The sequence below is a fragment of the Ascidiella aspersa genome, chromosome 1 (assembly GCF_963924565.1).
Source record: "Ascidiella aspersa chromosome 1, kaAscAspe10.2, whole genome shotgun sequence".
Taxonomy (NCBI): Eukaryota; Metazoa; Chordata; class Ascidiacea; order Phlebobranchia; family Ascidiidae; genus Ascidiella; species Ascidiella aspersa.
The window spans coordinates 23184153-23204664 of NC_139447.1; the positions used below are offsets into that span (position 1 = coordinate 23184153).

Here is a 20512-nt window from a genome sequence, read left to right on the forward strand (position 1 = left end):
GAAACTTTGTGACGTCAGCTCTGAAACAAATGTCATAACCCTTCCCAAAGAAAAACACTAGATCTGTGCTTAGACATGTTTTTTTTTTTCTCAGTAGGTTTTGTACACAATAAAGACGAAAACGATCTGTATGATGACTAAAATCAACACAAAATAACGGTTTATTACACAGTAAATAGTAATACTAAGATGCAATAAAGGAATACTTTGGTTTTATAACTTACATAATGAATTTTGCATTACTAATGACACATCATATAAATGATTTAGCCCGCATAAATAACACAGTGAATAGGTATACTAAGATGCAATAAAGGAATACTTTGGTTGTATAACTTACACAATAAATTTTGCATTCCTAATGAAAAATCATATAAATAGCATAGCTCGCATAAAAAAACATGTACATATATGAATAAGAAAATAGAAATGTAAGTGCATGTTGATACCTTGAGTACAAACAGGTGACACTAATTTACTAAATTCTTCTTTTTCTATAAAGATTTTTTCTTGGCAACAGTTGACTAAAACTTAGCGTGTAAAGCAATCTAGTGTGACGTAATAACATTACTGCCATTTTTAAACATGTATGGCAGGATTAACAGTACAAAAATAGTATGGAATACATTTAGGTCCCATAACAGTTTCACAATTTAGAATTTTGTTGTAAAAATATTAAACTAAATTAATGCTATTTTTATATCCATCGGTTATATACATTCTTTGTTATTTTTAAGATATTGGTTGAACATTAATAATATGTAATTTTTTACCGACAAAGTGCACACTCAACAACACTAATAAAAGTACAGCACACAATGCACCACAACAGATATATGCAATTCCCAAAAAATCATTTCTTCCTCCCATCCAAGAAGTATTTGAAACAATAAATCTTTTTTTCCCACCAAATAAGGCAACCGGGTAGTTATAATTAACTTGTACAGTATAGTTACCAGCAGGAAGACCAGCTTCAAAGGTACTTTGTTGTCTGTCTAGCCGGCCAAACAGCTTACGGAACTTTGGGAAAGCAGCTGTTCGCATCCAAACTATAAAAGCTTCATTCTCATAGCCATTGTTTGACATTGTATCATTGTCCAAGTAGTAAATTGGTATTTGCCAATAGAATGGTTTTTCAGAATTTTGAAATGCTTCAATAAGATTATTAGTTGGGCTTGGGTTATTAAATTTAGCAGACTTGTCGCTGTGCCAGGCAATTCCTGTCCTTAATATCGGCACCTGCATTGTTTCGGCAGCAGAATAATAAACTGTAAATGTGTCATTAAACATGCTGTTGGCTATTGCACCACAAGGAGCGATACTGTAAGAGTTGCCATTGATTTTGTACTCATTATAAGGTGCACAATCACTGTTGCCTGTAGTATCAACAGAATTGCCAACAAGTTGGTTGTCATCTCTTGATTTTAAATATCTGCGGTGATTTTGAAAAAAATTTTCAAGACCATAATAGAAGTAAACATTTCCACCAAGTAATTCATCAACAGATATTGTTAAAGAACAAATGCACTGCTGTTGAGAAAGTGATGTATTTTCACGGAAAGTACTGCACAGCTGAGAAGCATTATCCACCATGTGGCATTCAGTGTAGTCATATGAATGCTCGGTCACTTGGCGAGATGTCATTAATAATACAACACCAATAGAAGTAAATAATATTGATATTACCAAAAATACAGGCAGTATAGATTTTGCAGTATAAACTGGTTGCCATGCTGGTAAACTTTGTTGCTTAAATGCAGTGTTGTCGGGTCTATTTTTCACTTGCTTATCGCAGTTTTGGGGTACCGTAGAATCTTGTATCATTTCACAAATATATACCAATCATCTGTAAGATTAAAATGTTGTAACTGGTTCACATCAAATAATTAACCTTTATTAAGGTTGGTAGATTATACAATAAGACTTAGTTTGGAAAAATATGGGCACTTTACTAGAATCCTACCACAGCGTTAAAACATCAAAGATAATTTGGGTTTGGATAATACAAGCAATACTATTAAATAATGATACTTTACCCACACAAACCCTCATTCGCACTCCTAACCCAAATAATGCTATCTATATAACCCCCTGACGAAAATGTAGTGGGATTGATTTCCAATAAACCTGAATTCTTCACTTTATTATGTTTGATGTTAAAAAAATGGGCGCTCTTTCACTATTGTACGTGAAAAGTTATGCAAAAAAAAAAAATAATAACACCGCATACCACAACTCATGTTGTTTGGGTTAGGGTTAGCGTTTGGGTGAGGGTGGGTCAAGTAATATTATGTTTATTATTAATAATAACTTGACCCACCCTCAACCAAACGCTAACCCGCAACCTAACCCAAACAATATGTGTTGTGGTATACGGCATTTGAAGAAAATTTTTTTTTTATCAATTTTTACGTACAATAGTGAAAGAGCGCCAAAAAATGCTGCCATAAAGTTTTGGAAGAGATTTTGCCAAACCTTATATGTGAAAAGTAACCAGAAGTTCAAAATACGACCCTTGTTGATATGTAGTGTTGTAATAACTTACTTGAACTAATAAAATACTTGAATTGACTTAAGTCAATGTTTTCAATAAATGCCTTGACTTGGACAGCGAAGCTGTAAAGCAATCACTATGGCAACATGCGAAACAAGTCGATCGCTAAGTATTGAATTTTTATATACTTGCAAAGGGGACTAAAGAGAAAAATGGCATTTATACCAAAAATATTTAAATAAGTCCCTTTGTTTAAACGCAAAGGGTTCTCTAAAACCTTAGCTTTTTAACCTGGGGGTCGCGACCCCCGGGTGGGTGGTTTTCCCTTTCTCTGGGGGTCGCGAAGGCGACAATTAAATACCAATCACTATTACGAGAATCCTAATTAATTACAATAAAAAATTAAATGTAATTATATTAGTGAATGTTGTTGACAGTGAATGTTCAAACAGTGAGCAGCCAGGAAGCAAGTTGCGAGATATACTATTATTTTAACAGTGGTAGGCTTACTATTGAGTTCCCGGTATCAATCATAGGTAGCCTGCCTACGGCAGTCCTTTTCAACCTTTTTTTGGAACAGTTCACAATTTTACGTTTACTGAAAAATTTATACACACCAGTCGCAATTTGTCAAACAACTAAGTGAAAACTCCAACCTGTAATTCAAGTTGCTTATTTATATTGCACTATGTTAATCCTCAGACTCAATAAATACGAAATCACAAGCTAAAAAATTGTTTACTATACTGCAAAAAAATTAACCGTTGTGACAAAGAACTAATTATTACACCACAATAACGATTGATATCACAAGAAATATTTGAGTATGATGTCACAAATAAAATATAGTGTCTTACAAGCAATTAATGCACACATATAGATGTTTGTACACTCCAGACAGTCTGGTGACCTGGCCATAAACCTGGTTATTTATTGCTCTGATACTGGATCATAGGCTTATTGTATTGCGTTATCTTGTAAACCCCAGTACACCCCTTCGCGCCCTTTAAAAATCCTACACCCTTCAAAATCCTGGTACACCCTGGGGTGTACAATACACCCTGTTCAAAAGCACTGGCCTACGGTAGTTAGCCTAGCGTGAGGAAATTTTAAAAACGACTGTTCGTAGCAAAGTAACATAATGAAATAAAAATGATTTTTTTATTGCTATTTCACTTATTGCTATTATATATTTTAGATAGATGAGGTGCGAAAAACTTCATTCAACTCTCATTAAGCAACGATCATATCGGATCGGGCCCGATATTTGATGCCCAGTGGTAGTATCGGTACTCGTCCGTTACTGGATTGGCATCGGTTGCGATCCGATACGAAATTAGTATAGGTATTTTAGCCATGATTTGTCACCCAATGCAGCAATTGCTACATTAAAAGGTGTCAAAAAATAGATGGTTAAAACAACTGAGCGTAATTCTATTTTTTAAAAATACCAAAAAAATTGACGAAATATTCTGAGAAATATATTCCTTAAACGTTTTAATTTTAATTTAAATTATTTTGTTTGTATGAGCCAAAGAGATTATAAGTTATAATTTCTGTGTGAGCATAGTAAGGAAGTCATTGGTATCGGATCATCATACTTAAAATCACGAAGTCAACATGATTGTACGTCAGGCTGAAACACAATTATAAATACGAAGCACAATTTTATTATAATTGTACAGAAGTTTTGTTACGTGATTTTCTATGGTGAAGAATTACTATTTTTATAAACGTTTAGTCAATAATTTATAAAACTATCTGTGGACTATATATTTCTCACCTGATCCGTTTTTTTTTTCAGTTCTAAGAAAAAAGGTTTATGACTTTTATAGACTTTGAGGTCTTAAACAATGCACTAATTTGACTTAACAAATCTGCATAAGAAGATTAAATTTAATATCGCTTGACCCACCCGAACCAAAACGCTAACCAGACCCTAACCCAAACATTGTGCGTTGATTTTAATAATAGTTATATATAAACGATTTAGGCCCAAAAAAAATAATGTGTGACGTAACAATTTTAAATAACCTGGACGAGAAATTATCTTATGCCCACCCGATTTCTCATATTAAAGCCGATCAAATACAATCTTCATAACGGTTGTATATAGCACAAAGTCTCTGTGAGTACCATTGTATGTTTTTCGAAGAAAAAGGGTCCTATATGTAAATTATAGTTTGTCTAACTTATAGATAAACGATAAAAGTTATCCCTTTTCCAACTATTTTATATATGATAACAGGCTAGAAACACGGAGAAACGAACCTGTTTTTAGCTAATTCAACCAAATAAACTGAACATTTTTCGCGCTACGTGCGACCAACGATACACTTTACTATTTTTTATGTTGTCTAACTAATATGTATTCAAAAATACCCGATTGGTTGTTGTAGGTGGGCGCAAAGCGCAGGACAATTACCAAAGGGGGCTCGGTTTAATAAAGGTTAAGAACACTAAGCTAGACGAAACCAGCTGCACGCAGAATCAGTATCTTGGCTGCTGTGATGGCTGGTAACAGCATCAGTCTGGGTGTGGGTTGCGTATCAGATGACGTCTGCCACGCAGCCGCTGGTGCGATCTTGCTTGTGATCCTTTTTTGCCCTTGTTGTGAAAAATTTGTGAGCCTCATTTTGGCGCCCCTCTACCTTGGCGCCCGGGGACATATGTACCCCCCCTGCACCCCCCTAGCTACGCCTCTGGTTCGGGTGGGTCAAGTATTATTAATTGCCAGATTGGAAACTTTGGATATTGCGCGGGGGAGATGTTTTGCAGCTGAAAAAATGCGCGGCCGAAAATAAACCGAAATGATATTAAACTTGCGTTCATAGAATACTTAAAGCACTGCGCCATTTTTGGTGGGTGTGCGGGCGCAGTGCGCAGGTAAACATTTAAAAAGTTTGATAGTGTAGCATTTAATATCAGGGAGTCGAACTGGAACCGAACCGGAACTTTATGAACCAGTTTTGGGCCATTTTTTCGTGAACCGTAACCGAACCTGAACCGTTTAATGTAAGATTCTAAGGAGCCGAGCCGGAACTGAACCCAATATTTTGAATAACCCTGAACCTTAACCGAACCCGAACCTGTCAACAAAAGCGGTTCACTCCAGAATGACGTCACAACCTCTATTTTACAACGTTAATCTATGCCATGTTTAAAATTTTATGAAAAATAATGAATAGTAATTACATAAAACGTTAGTTTTTTTATTTTTCAAATATTTCAATAACGAGCAGCTTTGTTTACACCGCGTAACTCTACATTTATTGACACACGTTTTGATCTCATATTGCATCCGAACCAGAACTTTATAAACCGGTTTTGAAAAAAAATTAGTCGAACCGGAGCTGAACCGGAACTTTTCAATTTCTCAAATCCGAAACCGGAACTGAACCGGATTTCAAAAAATCCTTGAAACCGAACCGAACCTGAACCGGAAAAGTCAAACGGTTCGACTCCCTGTTTAATATGCAATATTACTCGATATTGCCTAATTTGACGTCACTATACACGACCGTTGTCCACTGATGCGTGACCAAAACGCCAAACTGTGCGTTTTCAGCGTTTCGCAGGGGATTTTATTTTATATGCATTCTATTATAAACGTCTTATAGACTAGCGTATTGAATCCCCGCTTTACCTTACCAAGTATTTTTGAGATTTGTGAATATACTCAACGAGAAATATCTGAGTGAAGTGACTTTGTCTCAGTACAAGAAGTGGTTAAGAACAGGTATTTTGACGGCCTGCTCCTTTGGAGTCAGATACACGGACGTGTAAGTGACTTAGGCAGCCGTCGGCTCTCGTGAACAAAATCAATCAGAACAAAATCAAGGTCGAAAACACAAGACAGTTCGAAATAAGAACTAAATAACGTCTAAATCGGATAAAAGACCTACACTATACACCCCCTTGAAAAAGACCTAAATGGCCAGAAGAAGGCCTACACCCTAACTTCACCACTGACTTCCCTAATAATTTTAACCCTAACCCAAATTGAGCCCACTCATAACTAAGCCCACTCATAACCCGCCCCTAAGCCCAAACAGGGGCAAACCATCCGGTGCCAAAACAGCGACGCCCCAACTGCACTGTCACCATTGTCATTTCGGCGAAATAATTTTTTTTTGTTTTTTTATTTTTTTAAAAACACGTTTACCATAATTTTCTTTCGCATATCGCACATTAGCGTTAAAGAAAGGCAAAATAAACAACTTTCTGAACCGAGGAATATTTTTAAATTATAACACAATATAATAGGGACATACCTTAACATTAATCCGCTTTCATTTTTATTCAGCGCTTCAGGTATTTTCGACGAAATTGTTTTATGTAGAACTAGGCGAAGCGTATATTGGCGAGAAAGTAACGCAAAATAAACCACTTTTCCGAACCGAGGAATTTTCTTAAATTTTAACGCAACACAGCAGACACATGTCTTAACCTAAATCCACTTTCATTTTTATTCAGCGCTTCAGGTATTTTTAACGAAATGGGTTTTCGTAGAACACTCGTCTAACTGCCATATACGGCTTATTGTGATTTGGCGAAGCGTATATTGGCGAGAAAGTAACGCAAAATAAAACAAGTTTCCGAACCGAGGAATTTTCTTAAATTTTAACACAACAGAGCAGACACATGTCTTAACCGAAATCCTCTTTCATTTTTATTTAGCGCTTCAGGTATTTTCAACGAAATGGGTTTTCGTAGAACACTCGTATACGGCTTATTGTAATTTGGCGAAGCGTATATTGGCGAGAAACTAACGCAAAATAAAACAACTTTCCGAACCGAGGAATTTTCTTAAATTTTAAAGCAACAAAGCTAAAAATGGCATTTTTGGTGAAACACTTATTCCCATAAAATTTACGGGTCAATGTGAGTTGAATCTTAGATACTTTGTTTTAATTTTGACGTAATAATCGGCGTGGTTTAAAATGCTTTTGTGTTTTTTAATTTTTTTCCTTTTTTCAACATAATGACTTGTGTGTTTTAATTGGCGACCCAAGATTTGCAGATTTAGCATCATTTATCGAGTTATTTCTGTGCACACTTTTATTTACTGTTTTTTTAGTTTATCATGCAGTGCCATTTTTCTAAAAGTGTTGTAGTTAGGATTTAAGGCGTGCCTTAAGCTATGCAGTACCGCCCCGCATTTGCTTGATTATAAGTTGGGTCAGGGGCGCATTAAGGCGGGGGCTGAGAGGGCTGCAGCCCCAGGCCCACCAAAAAAATAGGCCCATCACTAACAATTTAATAGGACCAACCGATGTTATCTTTGCATAAAAAGTTATAAATTCCAAAGAGCAGCGGTTTCCAAATTTCAGAGGGTCCGCAAGGAGAATTAGTGTTTAAGTTTTTAAACATTAGTCTATGCTTTAAATATTATATCTGTCATCAGTATTGTCTTTAGTTATGCTTTATTATTCGATCATATACCGTGTTTTATGATGTCTCTCGTGACATCACAAAGCATCTATTATGCTCTAGCTGTTAGCGAATCGTTCGCATTAGTTAAAAAGTTGTTACGTTAGAAAGAATCGTTACTGCACTAGTGTACTACAATTGTTTTATCACCACGGACTCCAGTAATAAGACCAAGTTAAGAACAACATCAACGGTCGGAATGGAACACATTTCGGAATAAGATCAGGCCTATGAACAACACTTACCCAACCCCTAAGTACATCACTAACTTCTATAATAATCCTAAACCATTTTATAATCCCAACCATTACTCACCAATAACCCGAAACAAGACCAAAGAAAAAAAACAGTGAAGCCCTAATGACACACCGGTCAACCAAGGGCGTCCAAACCGATCGCCCCCGATCGTACCTACAGTTCCGGGAACTATTTTAGACATTTAGGCCTAGTTCGGATAAATTTAAGACGTATTTTGGCAGATTTATGCTTATTCAGACGATTTTGATCTTATTCTTTACTGCTTATTTAACTTTATAAAAAACAAAATTCGTAATGAAACGGTCTCGTACAACTATAGTCCGGCACTGTGGTAGCAAAATCACTATGAATAAGGCGACAAATTTGCTTCAGGGTCTAATAATTTTGTTCAGACATTAAAGTCCCGATATCACGAATTTGATAAAAGAGGGACAATTTTAAATGGCGGTAACCTTGCTTTAGTATTAATCAGATAATCTGGAAATCACTGCCTGAAAAGTTGATTCATTTTTCCGCACTGCTAAAAGAACACCAGTTTAACACGAAAGTAGCAAAGGAGCTCTGTTTAAAATGATTAAAGAAAATAAGTTTATGTTTGCGTTTTCTAACCTATCTGTAGAATTAAGGATGCATCTTTGTCTGATGATTACTAATTGTCCAGGCGAACGCTCATTTTAAGTCTTTAATAAAGTACTGAACCAAATGCGTTTCGTCTGTGGACCAAAATAGGTTGCATTCCCAGTGTTGTAAACAAGTCATTTTAAATTGACTTAAGTCCCAGTCAAGTTATTTGTAAAACAACTTAAGTCCAAGTCAAGTGTTTTTGAACAAATAACAAGTCAAGTCCCAGTCCAAGTCATCAGTTGCGCAAGTCAAGTCCCAGTCAATTCATAATTAGAGCAAGTCAACTTCAAGTCGTGTCCTTTTTAAAAAAATTTGAAACTATTAACTTTTTTAAATTTGTATGATTATGAGCAATAACTGAACTAAAAAATAAGAAAAAAACGCAACATATAGCAAGCAATTTGTTTTATGTGCTAAAATTTGAATAATTAGCTCAATTTTATAAAAAAATACTTGAAAAAACGCTTCATTTTAACCCAAGTCATTTGTTCAAATGACTTAAGTCAAGTATAAAGTTTTTAACAGCTTTGCTTTATCTAAACCAGTGGTTCTCAACCTGGGGGTCGCGACCCCCAAGGGGGTCGCAAGGGGTTGTCTGAGGGGTCGCCATGTAGAATTGAATTAAGAAAATAATCATAAGAATTAGGCAATTTGAACTAAAAGTTTAGCAGTATAGAAGGAGCAAAATCAACCGCCAGGCTAATATTTGTGTGGCTTTTGCTGCAGTGAACATGTTATGATGTCACCATTACACTTATGACGTCACCATTACACTTTTAAATTAATTAATCAAGCGTATCTTGAGTCAAACAATGTCTAATAAAAATGAATGGACACACAAAGTCAGGGTTGCCAGATGGCCTAAAATTTGGACCAAAAACAATAAATTGTCCTAATTTAACTGCTGTGTCCGGCGGTTTGTAAATCATTAAGGACAGTGAGCTTTCTGTCCTAATTTGGCCGAATTTATTGGAAACACTGTGGGATGAAGTAAAACCACGTGCTCACGAGGCCTCCAAACTTTGTTTATACCAACTTTACCAACGCAAATTCAAAAAATTGTTCGCGCTTCGCGCGAATATGATGCGTGTTTTCACAATAATTTTGTGCAGTACAAAATCGTCAGGTATAGTATAGGGCGCTTTATTGGTTGCAAATTGAAAATTAGGTCAAATAACAATAAAAGTTGTGCTAGGTTTAAAATAGGTTGCAGGCAAAGTATTTCTACTTTTCAGCGGTATCATAACTTTTTACATAGCCTTTTCCAAAACACCCGCAGAATGCCGGTAATAAAATTTTGGTGTTGCCGTTTTGGCAAACGGAAATAAAATTTACAGAAAGCTTTATAACTGCACTGCTGTTACCGACTAACTGTTTTGTAAATTGTAAGGAATTTTGGCTGCTTACTTCCATTGATTCCCTTTGGTCTCGCACTAGGTTTATGCTAAATATTATATGACCTAAAATGCAAATTTCGGGCAACCCTGGCTCAAGCCGTAACTTTAGCTTGTTGTGCATAGCGCATTTTAGCCAAATTTCGATACAATTCTAGACTGGATTTTTTCCTTATATGAATTTTGGCAATTTTAAAGTGTGTTTATTATTTACTCAGGTTTATGTATCACACGCTATAATTGGGGGGTCGCGCAAGTTATCGAAAACTTAAAACGGGTCGCGAGAACAAAAAGGTTGAGAACCACTGATCTAAACTAAAGCTAGGACACATGTTAAATGAATCTTTTTGATAAGTGAATCAAAAATCGTAGTTCACATTATTTCTTGTTGTAACAATAAACATAATAAAAACGACAAAAGGCCTCTGAATGCCCTACAGCTCCTGGTCCATGAAAACCTTAATCCGGTCCTGAATTGGGTACTTAGTATTCTTAGAGATTCTTGTGTTTTTTGTCTGTGTGACAGTCCATGAGAGTTAAGATTGTGATATCGACGAATAAAATTATGTTTTTTATTCAAATTTAAGTTATTTTGAATTTTATTCAGCGTTGAATTTGAGCACAAACTTAAATAAAACACGACCATTAGGACAGACTACTTTGCACAATTTTAGACCAATTATATATTTCATAGGCAGGCTATACCTTTAAGAATAAAGTGCACCTGTAAGTGTGGAATTACCCGGTAAATATTTTTCTAGCAGATGCAATCAATCACTCGCAACGATAATCAATGACCATGTGTTGTGTTTCTTTGGTTGTTTTATAAACCGTTCTTCTTCAATTATAGCATAGCATTGTTGAACGAGTGTTCTACGAAAACCCATTTCGTTGTAAATACCTGAATTTTCGTTGAAAAATACCCGCTGAATAAAAATGAAAGTGGATTTAGGTTAAGACACGTGTCTTCTCTGTTGTGTTAAAATTTAAGAAAATTCCTCTGTTCGGAAAGTTGTTTTATTTTGCGTTACTTTCTCGCCAATATACGCTTCGCCAAATCACAATAAGCCGTATATGGCAGTTAGACGAGTGTTCTACAAAAACCCATTTCGTTAAAAATACCTGAAGCGCTGATTAAAAATGAAAGAGGATTTAGGTTAAGACATGTGTTTGCTCTGTTGTGTTAAAATTTAGGAAAATTCCTCGGTTCGGAAACTTGTTTTATTTTGCGTTACTTTCTCGCCAATATACGCTTCGCCTAGTTCTACAAAAAAACATTTCGTCGAAAATATCTGAAGCGCTAAATAAAAATGAAAGCGGATTAATGTTAAGGTATGTCCATGTTATATTGCGTTAGAATTTAAAAATATTCCTCGGTTCAGAAAGTTGTTTATTTTGCCTTTATTTGGCGCTAATGTGCGATATGCGAAAGAAAATTGTGGTAAACGCGTTTTTAAAAAATAAAAAAAAATAAAAAAAATTATTTCGCCGAAATGACAATGGTGCGCTGTGTTGCAATTCTAGATTATTTTAATCTAGATTTAGATGTTTTGGTTTGAATCTAGATGTAGGCAATCTAGATGTTAGATGTTTTTTTAGATTATTATAAAAAAATATTGTATAAGCTAAATTAGTCACAGATTCGCTATTGACGATAAATATTTCAGTAATTTCAAAAGTTTTTTTTTTGCAAATTGAAAAAAAAAAATGATGAGATATAAATTCGAAACTTCAGTAACTCATCATGTTCAGTAAAATGTTTTATAAAGCAGAAATCTTAAATCTAAAGCATTAAGCAAGTCCCTTTATGGAACTTTATACGCCATTAAGCTTTTAATGTTGATTTTTTGTCCAAAAGTATTGAATATGTTCAAAAATCATTTTTAGATTATTTTTTAGATTTCTCCATAAAAATCTAGATGTTTTTAGATTATTTTTTTGGTAAATCTTGATGATTACTGTCAGAAAAATATGGCAACTATGGTCCAAACTATAAGGCATCCAAACGTCGACATCAATACGGCCTGACTGGTGTCCCCCAATCGTCACATACCCTCTCCTTACAGTTTTAGGCGTTTTTTGTCCATTTAGGCATTATTCCGGTAAATTTAAGACTTATTTCGATTTTATATATTCTTCTGTCGTGGTTATTACTGCATATTTGGCTTTGTTATAAAGTTGGTGTTATTAACACCATGGTAGTTTTTTTTTGAACTGGCAAGAAATAGTCACATATGGAGAAAACAGTGTTTTATGGCAGCCGAAGCCTGGTTTAGGCATGGCTCTGAATGATGATGATGACTTTTGATTATTCTAATTTAGATATTGTTGTTTTGTAGGTCTTTTGTATGCATTAAAGCAATGCGCAAAACTAGACAAACGTTTTAAATCAAATATTTTTTTATGGAAGCCACAGAGAGGCAAGATATAGGACATTTCAGGTCATTGTCATACTTCAAATCAGAATCTTATTATATTTATTGAAACCATAGGCACTAAAATACATATAAGTCCCGATTGGACAGAATGTAAATAAAAAACTTTTATTTAGAGTTAGCACGTTTACAAATTGCCCAGCCGATTTAATTAGAAAATGAAGTTTAATCTCTGAATGTGTAAGCCTATTGATAACTTTTGGTGCAATTTCTTGATGCTAGTTCTTTTACGTTTTGTTAGAACAGACCGGAATGTAATGCAGTTTCAGTCCAAAACTTGATTTCCATTTATACACAGCTCGGAAATGGGGCCTTTTCACATTGGATAACATAGGGGAAACTCCAATCCACCATAGACTGATCGATAATACTTTTAAACTTGTTTCCCGTTCATGGTTTACTTGACTACCACTCTACCGAATGACTCAGCTACTGGCATGCTTCTGCGCCTATGTTCGGATATACAACATTAAGCAAGACGCAGAACTACATGCAATCTTCAGCGTAAAATGTTGGATCTGTGTATAAACTCTGTATAACGACATTCGTTCCTCGATGTAATAACATTTTCGGTTAATTGCTTCAATTTTAAATCGCACGATTAGACTGGCTAATGTCAGCTGCAAAGTTTGCGCACGAGTGTGCTTGAGAAAAGCAGGTGTTTGTAAGATTAATTTTGCTATTACACACGTTCGTAACGTCATCGTTAAAAATGTTACATCAACTTCAGTATGCTCTCCGCGAAAATTTTTTTGTGCTTGTGCAGGCCTGATTTAAGGTTACACCTTTCGGTCATACATGAGTGAATAAATGTGACATCAGTTTTATATTTTAATTTTTTGTCAAAATTGTTGACAAAATGCACTTTGGTGGTATTGTAAAGGATGCATCATTATGGCGTATGTATCTCCGCTTTTTGCCAACTAGTTCACAGTTTTAATCCATAAAAGGACCCTGATATCAACCAGTATGGAAAGTATGGCAAACTGTACACCTGCAGTTTATTTTAAACAAACTAGACCTGCACCCCAAAAAGTGAATATACACCAGATTTTTTTACCCATATACGTTATAGTACTGACTCTGACCTTGAGCCATAGTTTTGCTGAATGTTGGTTAATTTTGGGTGTTGCTCACTTGATCATGGCAACAAATTAGTTACTGTTTACAGTGTGTGAAAATGCTATGTTGCCCATACAAAAGCCCTGTTTCGCTTTGGGCATCACTGATAGTCTGTTCTATTCTACAAACAACTTAATTAACTTTTATTGATCGGTTTAATAAACATTTACAGAAGTAAACTTTTTTGATAAAAATGGCATCTGGTGGAGTAAACCCCTCACAATTGCTGCCACTTGAACTTGTTGATAAATGCATTGGTTCCAAGATACACATTATCATGAAGAGTGAAAAGGAAATTGTTGGTACCCTACTTGGTTTTGATGACTTTGTGAACATGGTTTTAGAAGATGTTACAGAATATGAAAGCACATCCGAAGGAAGGCGAATATCAAAACTTGATCAAATTTTGTTAAATGGAAACAATATAACCATGCTTGTGCCTGGAGGAGAAGGCCCTGAACTGTAAAGATTAAACATCACTTTTCCACGGCATATTTTTGTTGTGTTTTAACATAAAACGCGGACTGCAATGGATTTGCTTATGAAATATGTTATTGCGAGTAGTAATGGCATTTTCTCCTATTGATATTTCTTATTAATGTAGAATTGTTTGTCAAATTGTTTATTATTGGTAAACCTTATTTTAAACAATCATATTTTTAACAAAAAAAAATTCATGATAAATAACTCTTATTACTACCAACAAACCATTGTAAAAGATTTGTCATTTGTTTTAGTGTTGTGTTAAAACCAAATCGTCTGTTAAAATATTTAAATGGAAAGAAGAAGAAAAAAGGATAGGTTGTCCCATGGACCAAGCTACAACAGACTCCATGGTGCCCCTCCATCGCAAAACTTAAGGTCCAGTGCTTCTACACCTGAGTTTAGTAACAGGCCAAGAGTTCGCTTTCATGAGAGTGTGCAGGGTTCGGAGGGATCTGCAGGTTGGTTATCGGCTCAACAACTGTATAATAGTTTTGTGTTTAATCCTAAAACAAATGTATCAGATGTGATTATTTAAGGTGTCCGTGTTGAGAGCATTGCCTCAACATCTCGACCGGGTGGCAGTAGAAAAGATGCAGAGTTGGAACACATTATGCAACACTATGGAATTGCTAATGGACCTGATGATAGCTTACCTTCAACTTCTGCTCGCAATCCTGTTAGTCACTTGCACCCTGCTGCAGCATCAGGTTTGTCTGTTACCAAAACTGTACAATTTTAGTGTATTTTTTTTTCATGCTGTGCATTCCATTTTTGGTTAAATTTTACTTTGACATCTCAGTTAATATACTGCAGTCTGCATATAACTTTCTACTTTATGAAGAACACAATCAGCGCCTTACATCTTTTGGATTAAGTGTCATGGGTGTTGTGACTAATGGACTGATTGCTTATCCTTGTCTTGTCTTGCGCAGGCAGTGTCAGGTGGGTTTCGGTGAAACTTGCCAACATCTAAAATAAAAGTTTTTCTAATAAAAATTTCCTAACTTTTTTAGGTCAATCATTTGGGTTCCAAGTATCACCTAACTCCCTTCTCTTTGATTGGACCAGCTATTAATATGCAAAGAGCTCAGGTGCCTATTTACTAATTTGTACTAACTTAAAGTGTAGATGGTTTTATTTAGGTTGTGAATTATATCAGTGCTCTGCAACCTTTTATCATTTGTTGCATACCAACAAGGCTTGAAATTCTTGGCGGCACACCTACAATTATATACCTAAAATGACAATTTAAACACATGGACCACAAACACAACTCCTCGAATTTCTTGATTACCTAACAAAAAGTTGATTACTAACAAAAGTTTCCACCAATGATATTAAAACTCAAATAATAATAATTTATAAAAATAAAAAATAAAAAAAGTTTGAACCATTGTGGTGATGGCAGTTGTTGTTTAAATATCTACAGTTTAATTTATAGAAAAAATATGTTACAGGGCTTGACATGCCTGTGGAAAGGCATTGGCAGTAATATGTGGGTGAATGCTATTCAAATTGGAGCAGAAACTGCCATAGGAGAACTTTCCTCTGGAAGACTTCCACGTGAAGTTTCCAATAATACAACTTTTCAAAATTGCATGTCACATATTGGATTAAAAACAATTGTTGGCATTATTGTATCTCCTTTTTTTTCTGCTCATCTTGTAGAGAGTGTACAGGTAAAGCTTTTATTTGCTTTTGTATTGTGTTATCTTTGTACATGTGTTCACTTGGCAGCTGGAACTAGTATTTTGTTTTTGTTGTTTTTACTTGAACTTCAAGTTATTCGTGTTTGCCAATGATATGTGGCCAAATGTTATCTTCTACACCAGCGTTTCTCAACCTATTTTACTTGGGGGCGCACCTAGAGATGTATGAAAACGTGGCAGCGCGCATCTTGCGGGCGAATCGAAATTTTTTAGGTGTAACGGTATTTATCGTAAATTGCCTGCAATTTTTTTTACAGGTTTTATAGTTGCATATCTTTAAAGGGACTCCAGCCTTTAAGACTAAAAACGTTATTTTGTTCATTTAAGTCTTATTCAGATTAATTTTGAACTTATATTAACATGTTTAGGTCTTATCTAGAATATTTTAGATCTTATTCTGTCATGGTTATTGCTGCAAATATGGCGTTATTATGTCGGTGGTCTTAATAGGCCTAATAAGATAGCCTATTATACATTAATTATCTGATTTAGATATTGTTGCTTTGTAGGTCTTATTGCGTTTTATACTTAAAAGGCTTGTGGAATCAATGAGCAAAGTAAAAAATATTTTTTTATGTAATACAACCTACATTATTTTTTTCCTTTTGCTCGCAGCGCACCTGACAGCCTTCCAAGGCGCACCAGTTGAGAAACGCTGTTCTACACTAATGACTGTTTTTGTAATACAGAGCGAAATGACAAGTGAATCACCTGGTCTGTTATCTTGCTTGAGTGGAGGATTCTGTAGATTTTTTGGACTTGGCATACAAAGTCCAAAAATTTTACCATTTTACCAACTTATTATTCCTACAGTGTTTTATTCTGTTTCTCGGTATGACCATATAAAATATATTGTTGTTGCATTCGCTTAACATTTTTTTTAAGTTTTACTATTTGTGCTGAATTTTGGCAAAAATGAGCATATCAAGTTATTACTGTTTTTTTATTTTCCTGGCCATAATTATAAGCAAACCTAATTGAATTGTTTGATGGATTGTCATTTTTTTCATAATTAAAATCTTATACTGGTTCTATATCTTTTGCAAAACCAACCTAATTTTGGACATATCACACAGAAACTTAGCCAACGAATGTGCCCTCAAAAGTATTGTTTACTGTTAAGATACATGCTTTCCTCCTTGCTGGAGCAATTGATCCTTTACATAATGAAGACGTACGCCCGACAGCAACAGGAAAGGCGACTTGCCCGATTGCAACCAAAGTCGCCTGTGTTTCAGCAGAACAACATGTTCCCCTCTTCCGATTTGCAACAGCCGATTACCCCTGATGGCGAACCTTTGCAATCCGTTCTTGACGTACGTTAAAAAGTGTTTAAAATTGTTGGTTGGTGCAGCTGTTTTTATGTTTAAACATACACATAATGCCTAAGCATGAACAATATTTGTCATTCCCTGTCCATATGATATGACAAATAGACAATGTCTGCTGATTTCAATGGTGTTATTTAGAAAAAGTTAAATAATGGCAAACTTGATTACATTGCTTTTAACCGGTAGTTTCTTTCGAACATTAAATTAGATACCGATTTACAGACCTACTACCCGGAGCTGGTTGCTGGCTTTGTCGCGGAGCTAATTTCTGATATTGCACTTTATCCCTTTGAAACGGTACTTCATCGTCTTCATGTTCAGGTAAGATGCGGTGAATCGATTTAAAGAAAGTGGGATCATTAACTGCTTTCCAGAGAACCTTGGTTCAGTTAGTGACGAACAGACAAGACATTTTAAAATATGAAATCTCGTCACCATGATTTTAGAAGACGCGAACAATTGAAAATACCTGATAGAAGTTCTATGGCTATGGCCTGAGTCATGTGCAGTAGTTTTTTAAGATGTTTTGGGGACCGAAACGGTCCCCCAAATTTCTCCAGCGGTTTCCCAAAATTTGGACTTGCAACTAATATGGCTATTTTTTGGTATTTATATGAAACACTTGCGGTCTCTTAAAACTACTTAGCGGTCACCCAAACCAAACCTTAAAAAAACCTGGTCATGTGTATAAAAAAGTTAAATGTCAGACGTTTTTAAGGGCCATGTATCATAGCTGTGTGTTGTTTTCAATGCCTTTATTCGGGAAAATTTAAATTTGACGATATCTTAAAAATGTAATGTGCTACAAAAAAAACTAAAATTAGGGTGAAAAATACATCTAAGATAAAACTTACATTCTTGTTTAAAAAAAAAAATTTTGTTGACCAGTTATCTCATTGAATAACGAATGCTACAGCACCTTTATATAGCAAAATAGAACGCAGCGCGCTGGCTTATACTCTTATTAGTTTTTCAGATGCTAGCTTTCGATGCGTGTAAACGCATTCTTACACTAACAGTGTATGCGCTATTACGTTTTTCGCGTGGTTAGCTACGTTCGCGTTCTTGTTTTACAAAATGCATACAATGTTAAGCATTTCGCTTGTTAAGAATAAATTGCGACGAAATAAATGACCTTAAGTAGAAATTGTAAACATAGTTTCGCGTCAATTTGAACAGTAGAAAACTAATTTTGATGTAAAAGTTTTAGCAATACATCAATTGTACTTACTTTCTTTCAATATTTATCTGTATCTGTTTGCCCTTGTGAACGACCGGATTTTGCTAGTTTTGTTAATCTTATAACGAAACGTCATTCACACTCCAGGGAACGCGAACGATCATTGACAACACAGACACAGGAAAAGGTTTTCTGGCGGTCAGTTCCAAGTACGAAGGTTTATTTGACTGCTTCTCCTCAACTGTTGGTCACGAAGGTTACCTGGGCCTTTACAGGGGATTCGGCGCCCTGTCAATGCAGTACGCGTGTAAATATGCGATGCTGAGCGTTACCAGACTCGTTCTGTCAATAGCTTCCAGCGAAACTTAAACGTTGCCGTTTTCTTATCATTGTCTACTTTTGATCGTTGTTTTAGTTCACGTTTTGCGTGAGGTTCTAGATATAGGCTCTTACTTTAATAAACACTTATTTATTTTGACAAGATTCTGAATTGTTTTGAGTCCATATCCTCGTGGAATTAAATATTTAAGTTTACAACGTCTATGCCAGTGGTTCTTAAAATATATTTTTACCATGCGGACCCCTTTTGCTTCCTTGGAATTTGGTGTAACTTATCATCAATTTTATAATAAGTAAATCTAAAAAAAAGTACCCAGCGATAAAGACTTTACCAGTCCGATCAGTACTTGACAAACAGGTTATCAAATTATGTTGCGCTGACCCATATAAAATCTTTCTTACTGACCCCAGTTTAAGAAACACTGGCTTAGAGGTGTTTAAATTGTTATGTTAGATCTGTCCACTTTTCTAGAGAAGTCATACTTTTTGGTTTATTTTTGGGACAGTATGTTGTAATCTTGTTAATTAAAAAAGCCTTATAAACATAATTAGTTTCGTGCTGTTAATAACTATGTAATTAGTTTCCTTGTGTTAACCATACATGTCCTTTGTGCAATTTATCTTACTGGTGAACCCTTTTGCTTCATTGCCATTATTTTAATGAATATATAAGTTTTGTTCATGCTGTTTGTTTTGGCCTGACAGTGAGGGTGTGAAATCCGTGCATAAGTAAACTAAATTTATAATTCGGTTGATAAATGATTTCTCTAATGAACAAAATAAAATATCACGCCTTACAAAACTTCGGATTTTTAAAATATCTCGATATTATCTGCAAAGGGGAATTTTTAATGTTTAAAACTTTCGCACTGCATTTCACATATAACAGAAGTATCTCAGCGTGTGCCAAAAAAATTCGCATGATTTATGAAATAAAGCTAGTTTAAACTATCGAAATAATTTATTTTTCCATGTTCCTATGAGGTTTTAGTCTATTCAACCCCGCCATAACCCGGCACTAAGGTTACTGTAATAATTACTGAAAAGGTGCTTCACGAAACCATTTTGGGAAAATCAAACTCAATAGTAGGCTATAAGACCAAGGGCCGGATTAAGGGTTCTGTTTAAGAAGGGGGGCAAGCGCCCCTTCTGCCCTTTGCTAAAGGGGGCAAAAGTGCCCTTTTCATGAAAAATTATATATTGCTTTCACAACGTTAAATATTCTAGTAGCCAAACAAAAGATATATAGAAGACCCTAGTTTAAACTTTTTATTTGATTGCTTAATTTTGTCCTATATACTTTTATAAACTCATAAAACAAACAAATGGACCAGGGAGTGCTGGTGAAAAAGTGTACAATTCTTAATAAACGTTTTTTGTATACATCAGAAACCGCTATTCCAGTAGAATTTAGGGTAAATTACAATGGATTCGCTTGCTCTCTTGTTTAACTTAAAAATAGAAAAATTAGAAAATTCAAGTAACTTTTACTAGTCCACAGGGCCGACAGGAGTAGGGCTTGAGCTACGGAAAAACGCAAAAAAAATCGTAAAATGGCATGGTTGACATTTGAAATTGCTCCGGCGTCCCTGTTTGTGTTGGTAAGGGGTCTATTTACCCGACAGCTATGTGTAAAAATGCAAGTAATATTCGCGTAAAGCGAATTAAATGTACAACGTGCCCACGACACATTCTCTAACGAGAAAA

General features: G+C 35.2%; 2 protein-coding genes and 1 pseudogene across 3 annotated transcripts; 2 read left to right on the top strand and 1 right to left on the bottom strand.

Moving 5' to 3' along the window:
* Positions 1-99: 99 nt before the first annotated feature.
* On the bottom strand, positions 100-2138 carry LOC146168342 (cell cycle control protein 50A pseudogene; annotated as a pseudogene).
* A 10762-nt stretch (positions 2139-12900) lies between these two features.
* Positions 12901-14497, top strand: LOC146168343 (U6 snRNA-associated Sm-like protein LSm5). The gene has a single exon (XM_083392556.1). It carries the CDS (start codon positions 13954-13956, stop codon positions 14224-14226), a length of 273 nt encoding a protein of 90 aa, XP_083248682.1. The 5' UTR covers positions 12901-13953; the 3' UTR covers positions 14227-14497.
* Positions 14498-14513: 16 nt separating this feature from the next.
* LOC146168344 (mitochondrial outer membrane protein SLC25A46-like) lies at positions 14514-19710 on the top strand. 2 transcript variants are annotated; one of them, XM_083392537.1, is made up of 9 exons: positions 14514-14704; positions 14783-14953; positions 15046-15188; positions 15260-15337; positions 15704-15925; positions 16645-16787; positions 17079-17271; positions 17509-17607; positions 18614-19710. In XM_083392537.1, the coding sequence occupies exons 1-9, from the start codon at positions 14536-14538 to the stop codon at positions 18833-18835; spliced, it is 1440 nt and encodes a 479-aa protein (XP_083248663.1). In that variant the 5' UTR covers positions 14514-14535; the 3' UTR covers positions 18836-19710. The 2 variants fall into 2 exon arrangements, with proteins under 2 accessions (XP_083248663.1, XP_083248671.1); XM_083392545.1 differs by having other exon boundaries at positions 15088-15188.
* The last annotated feature ends 802 nt before the right edge of the window (positions 19711-20512 follow it).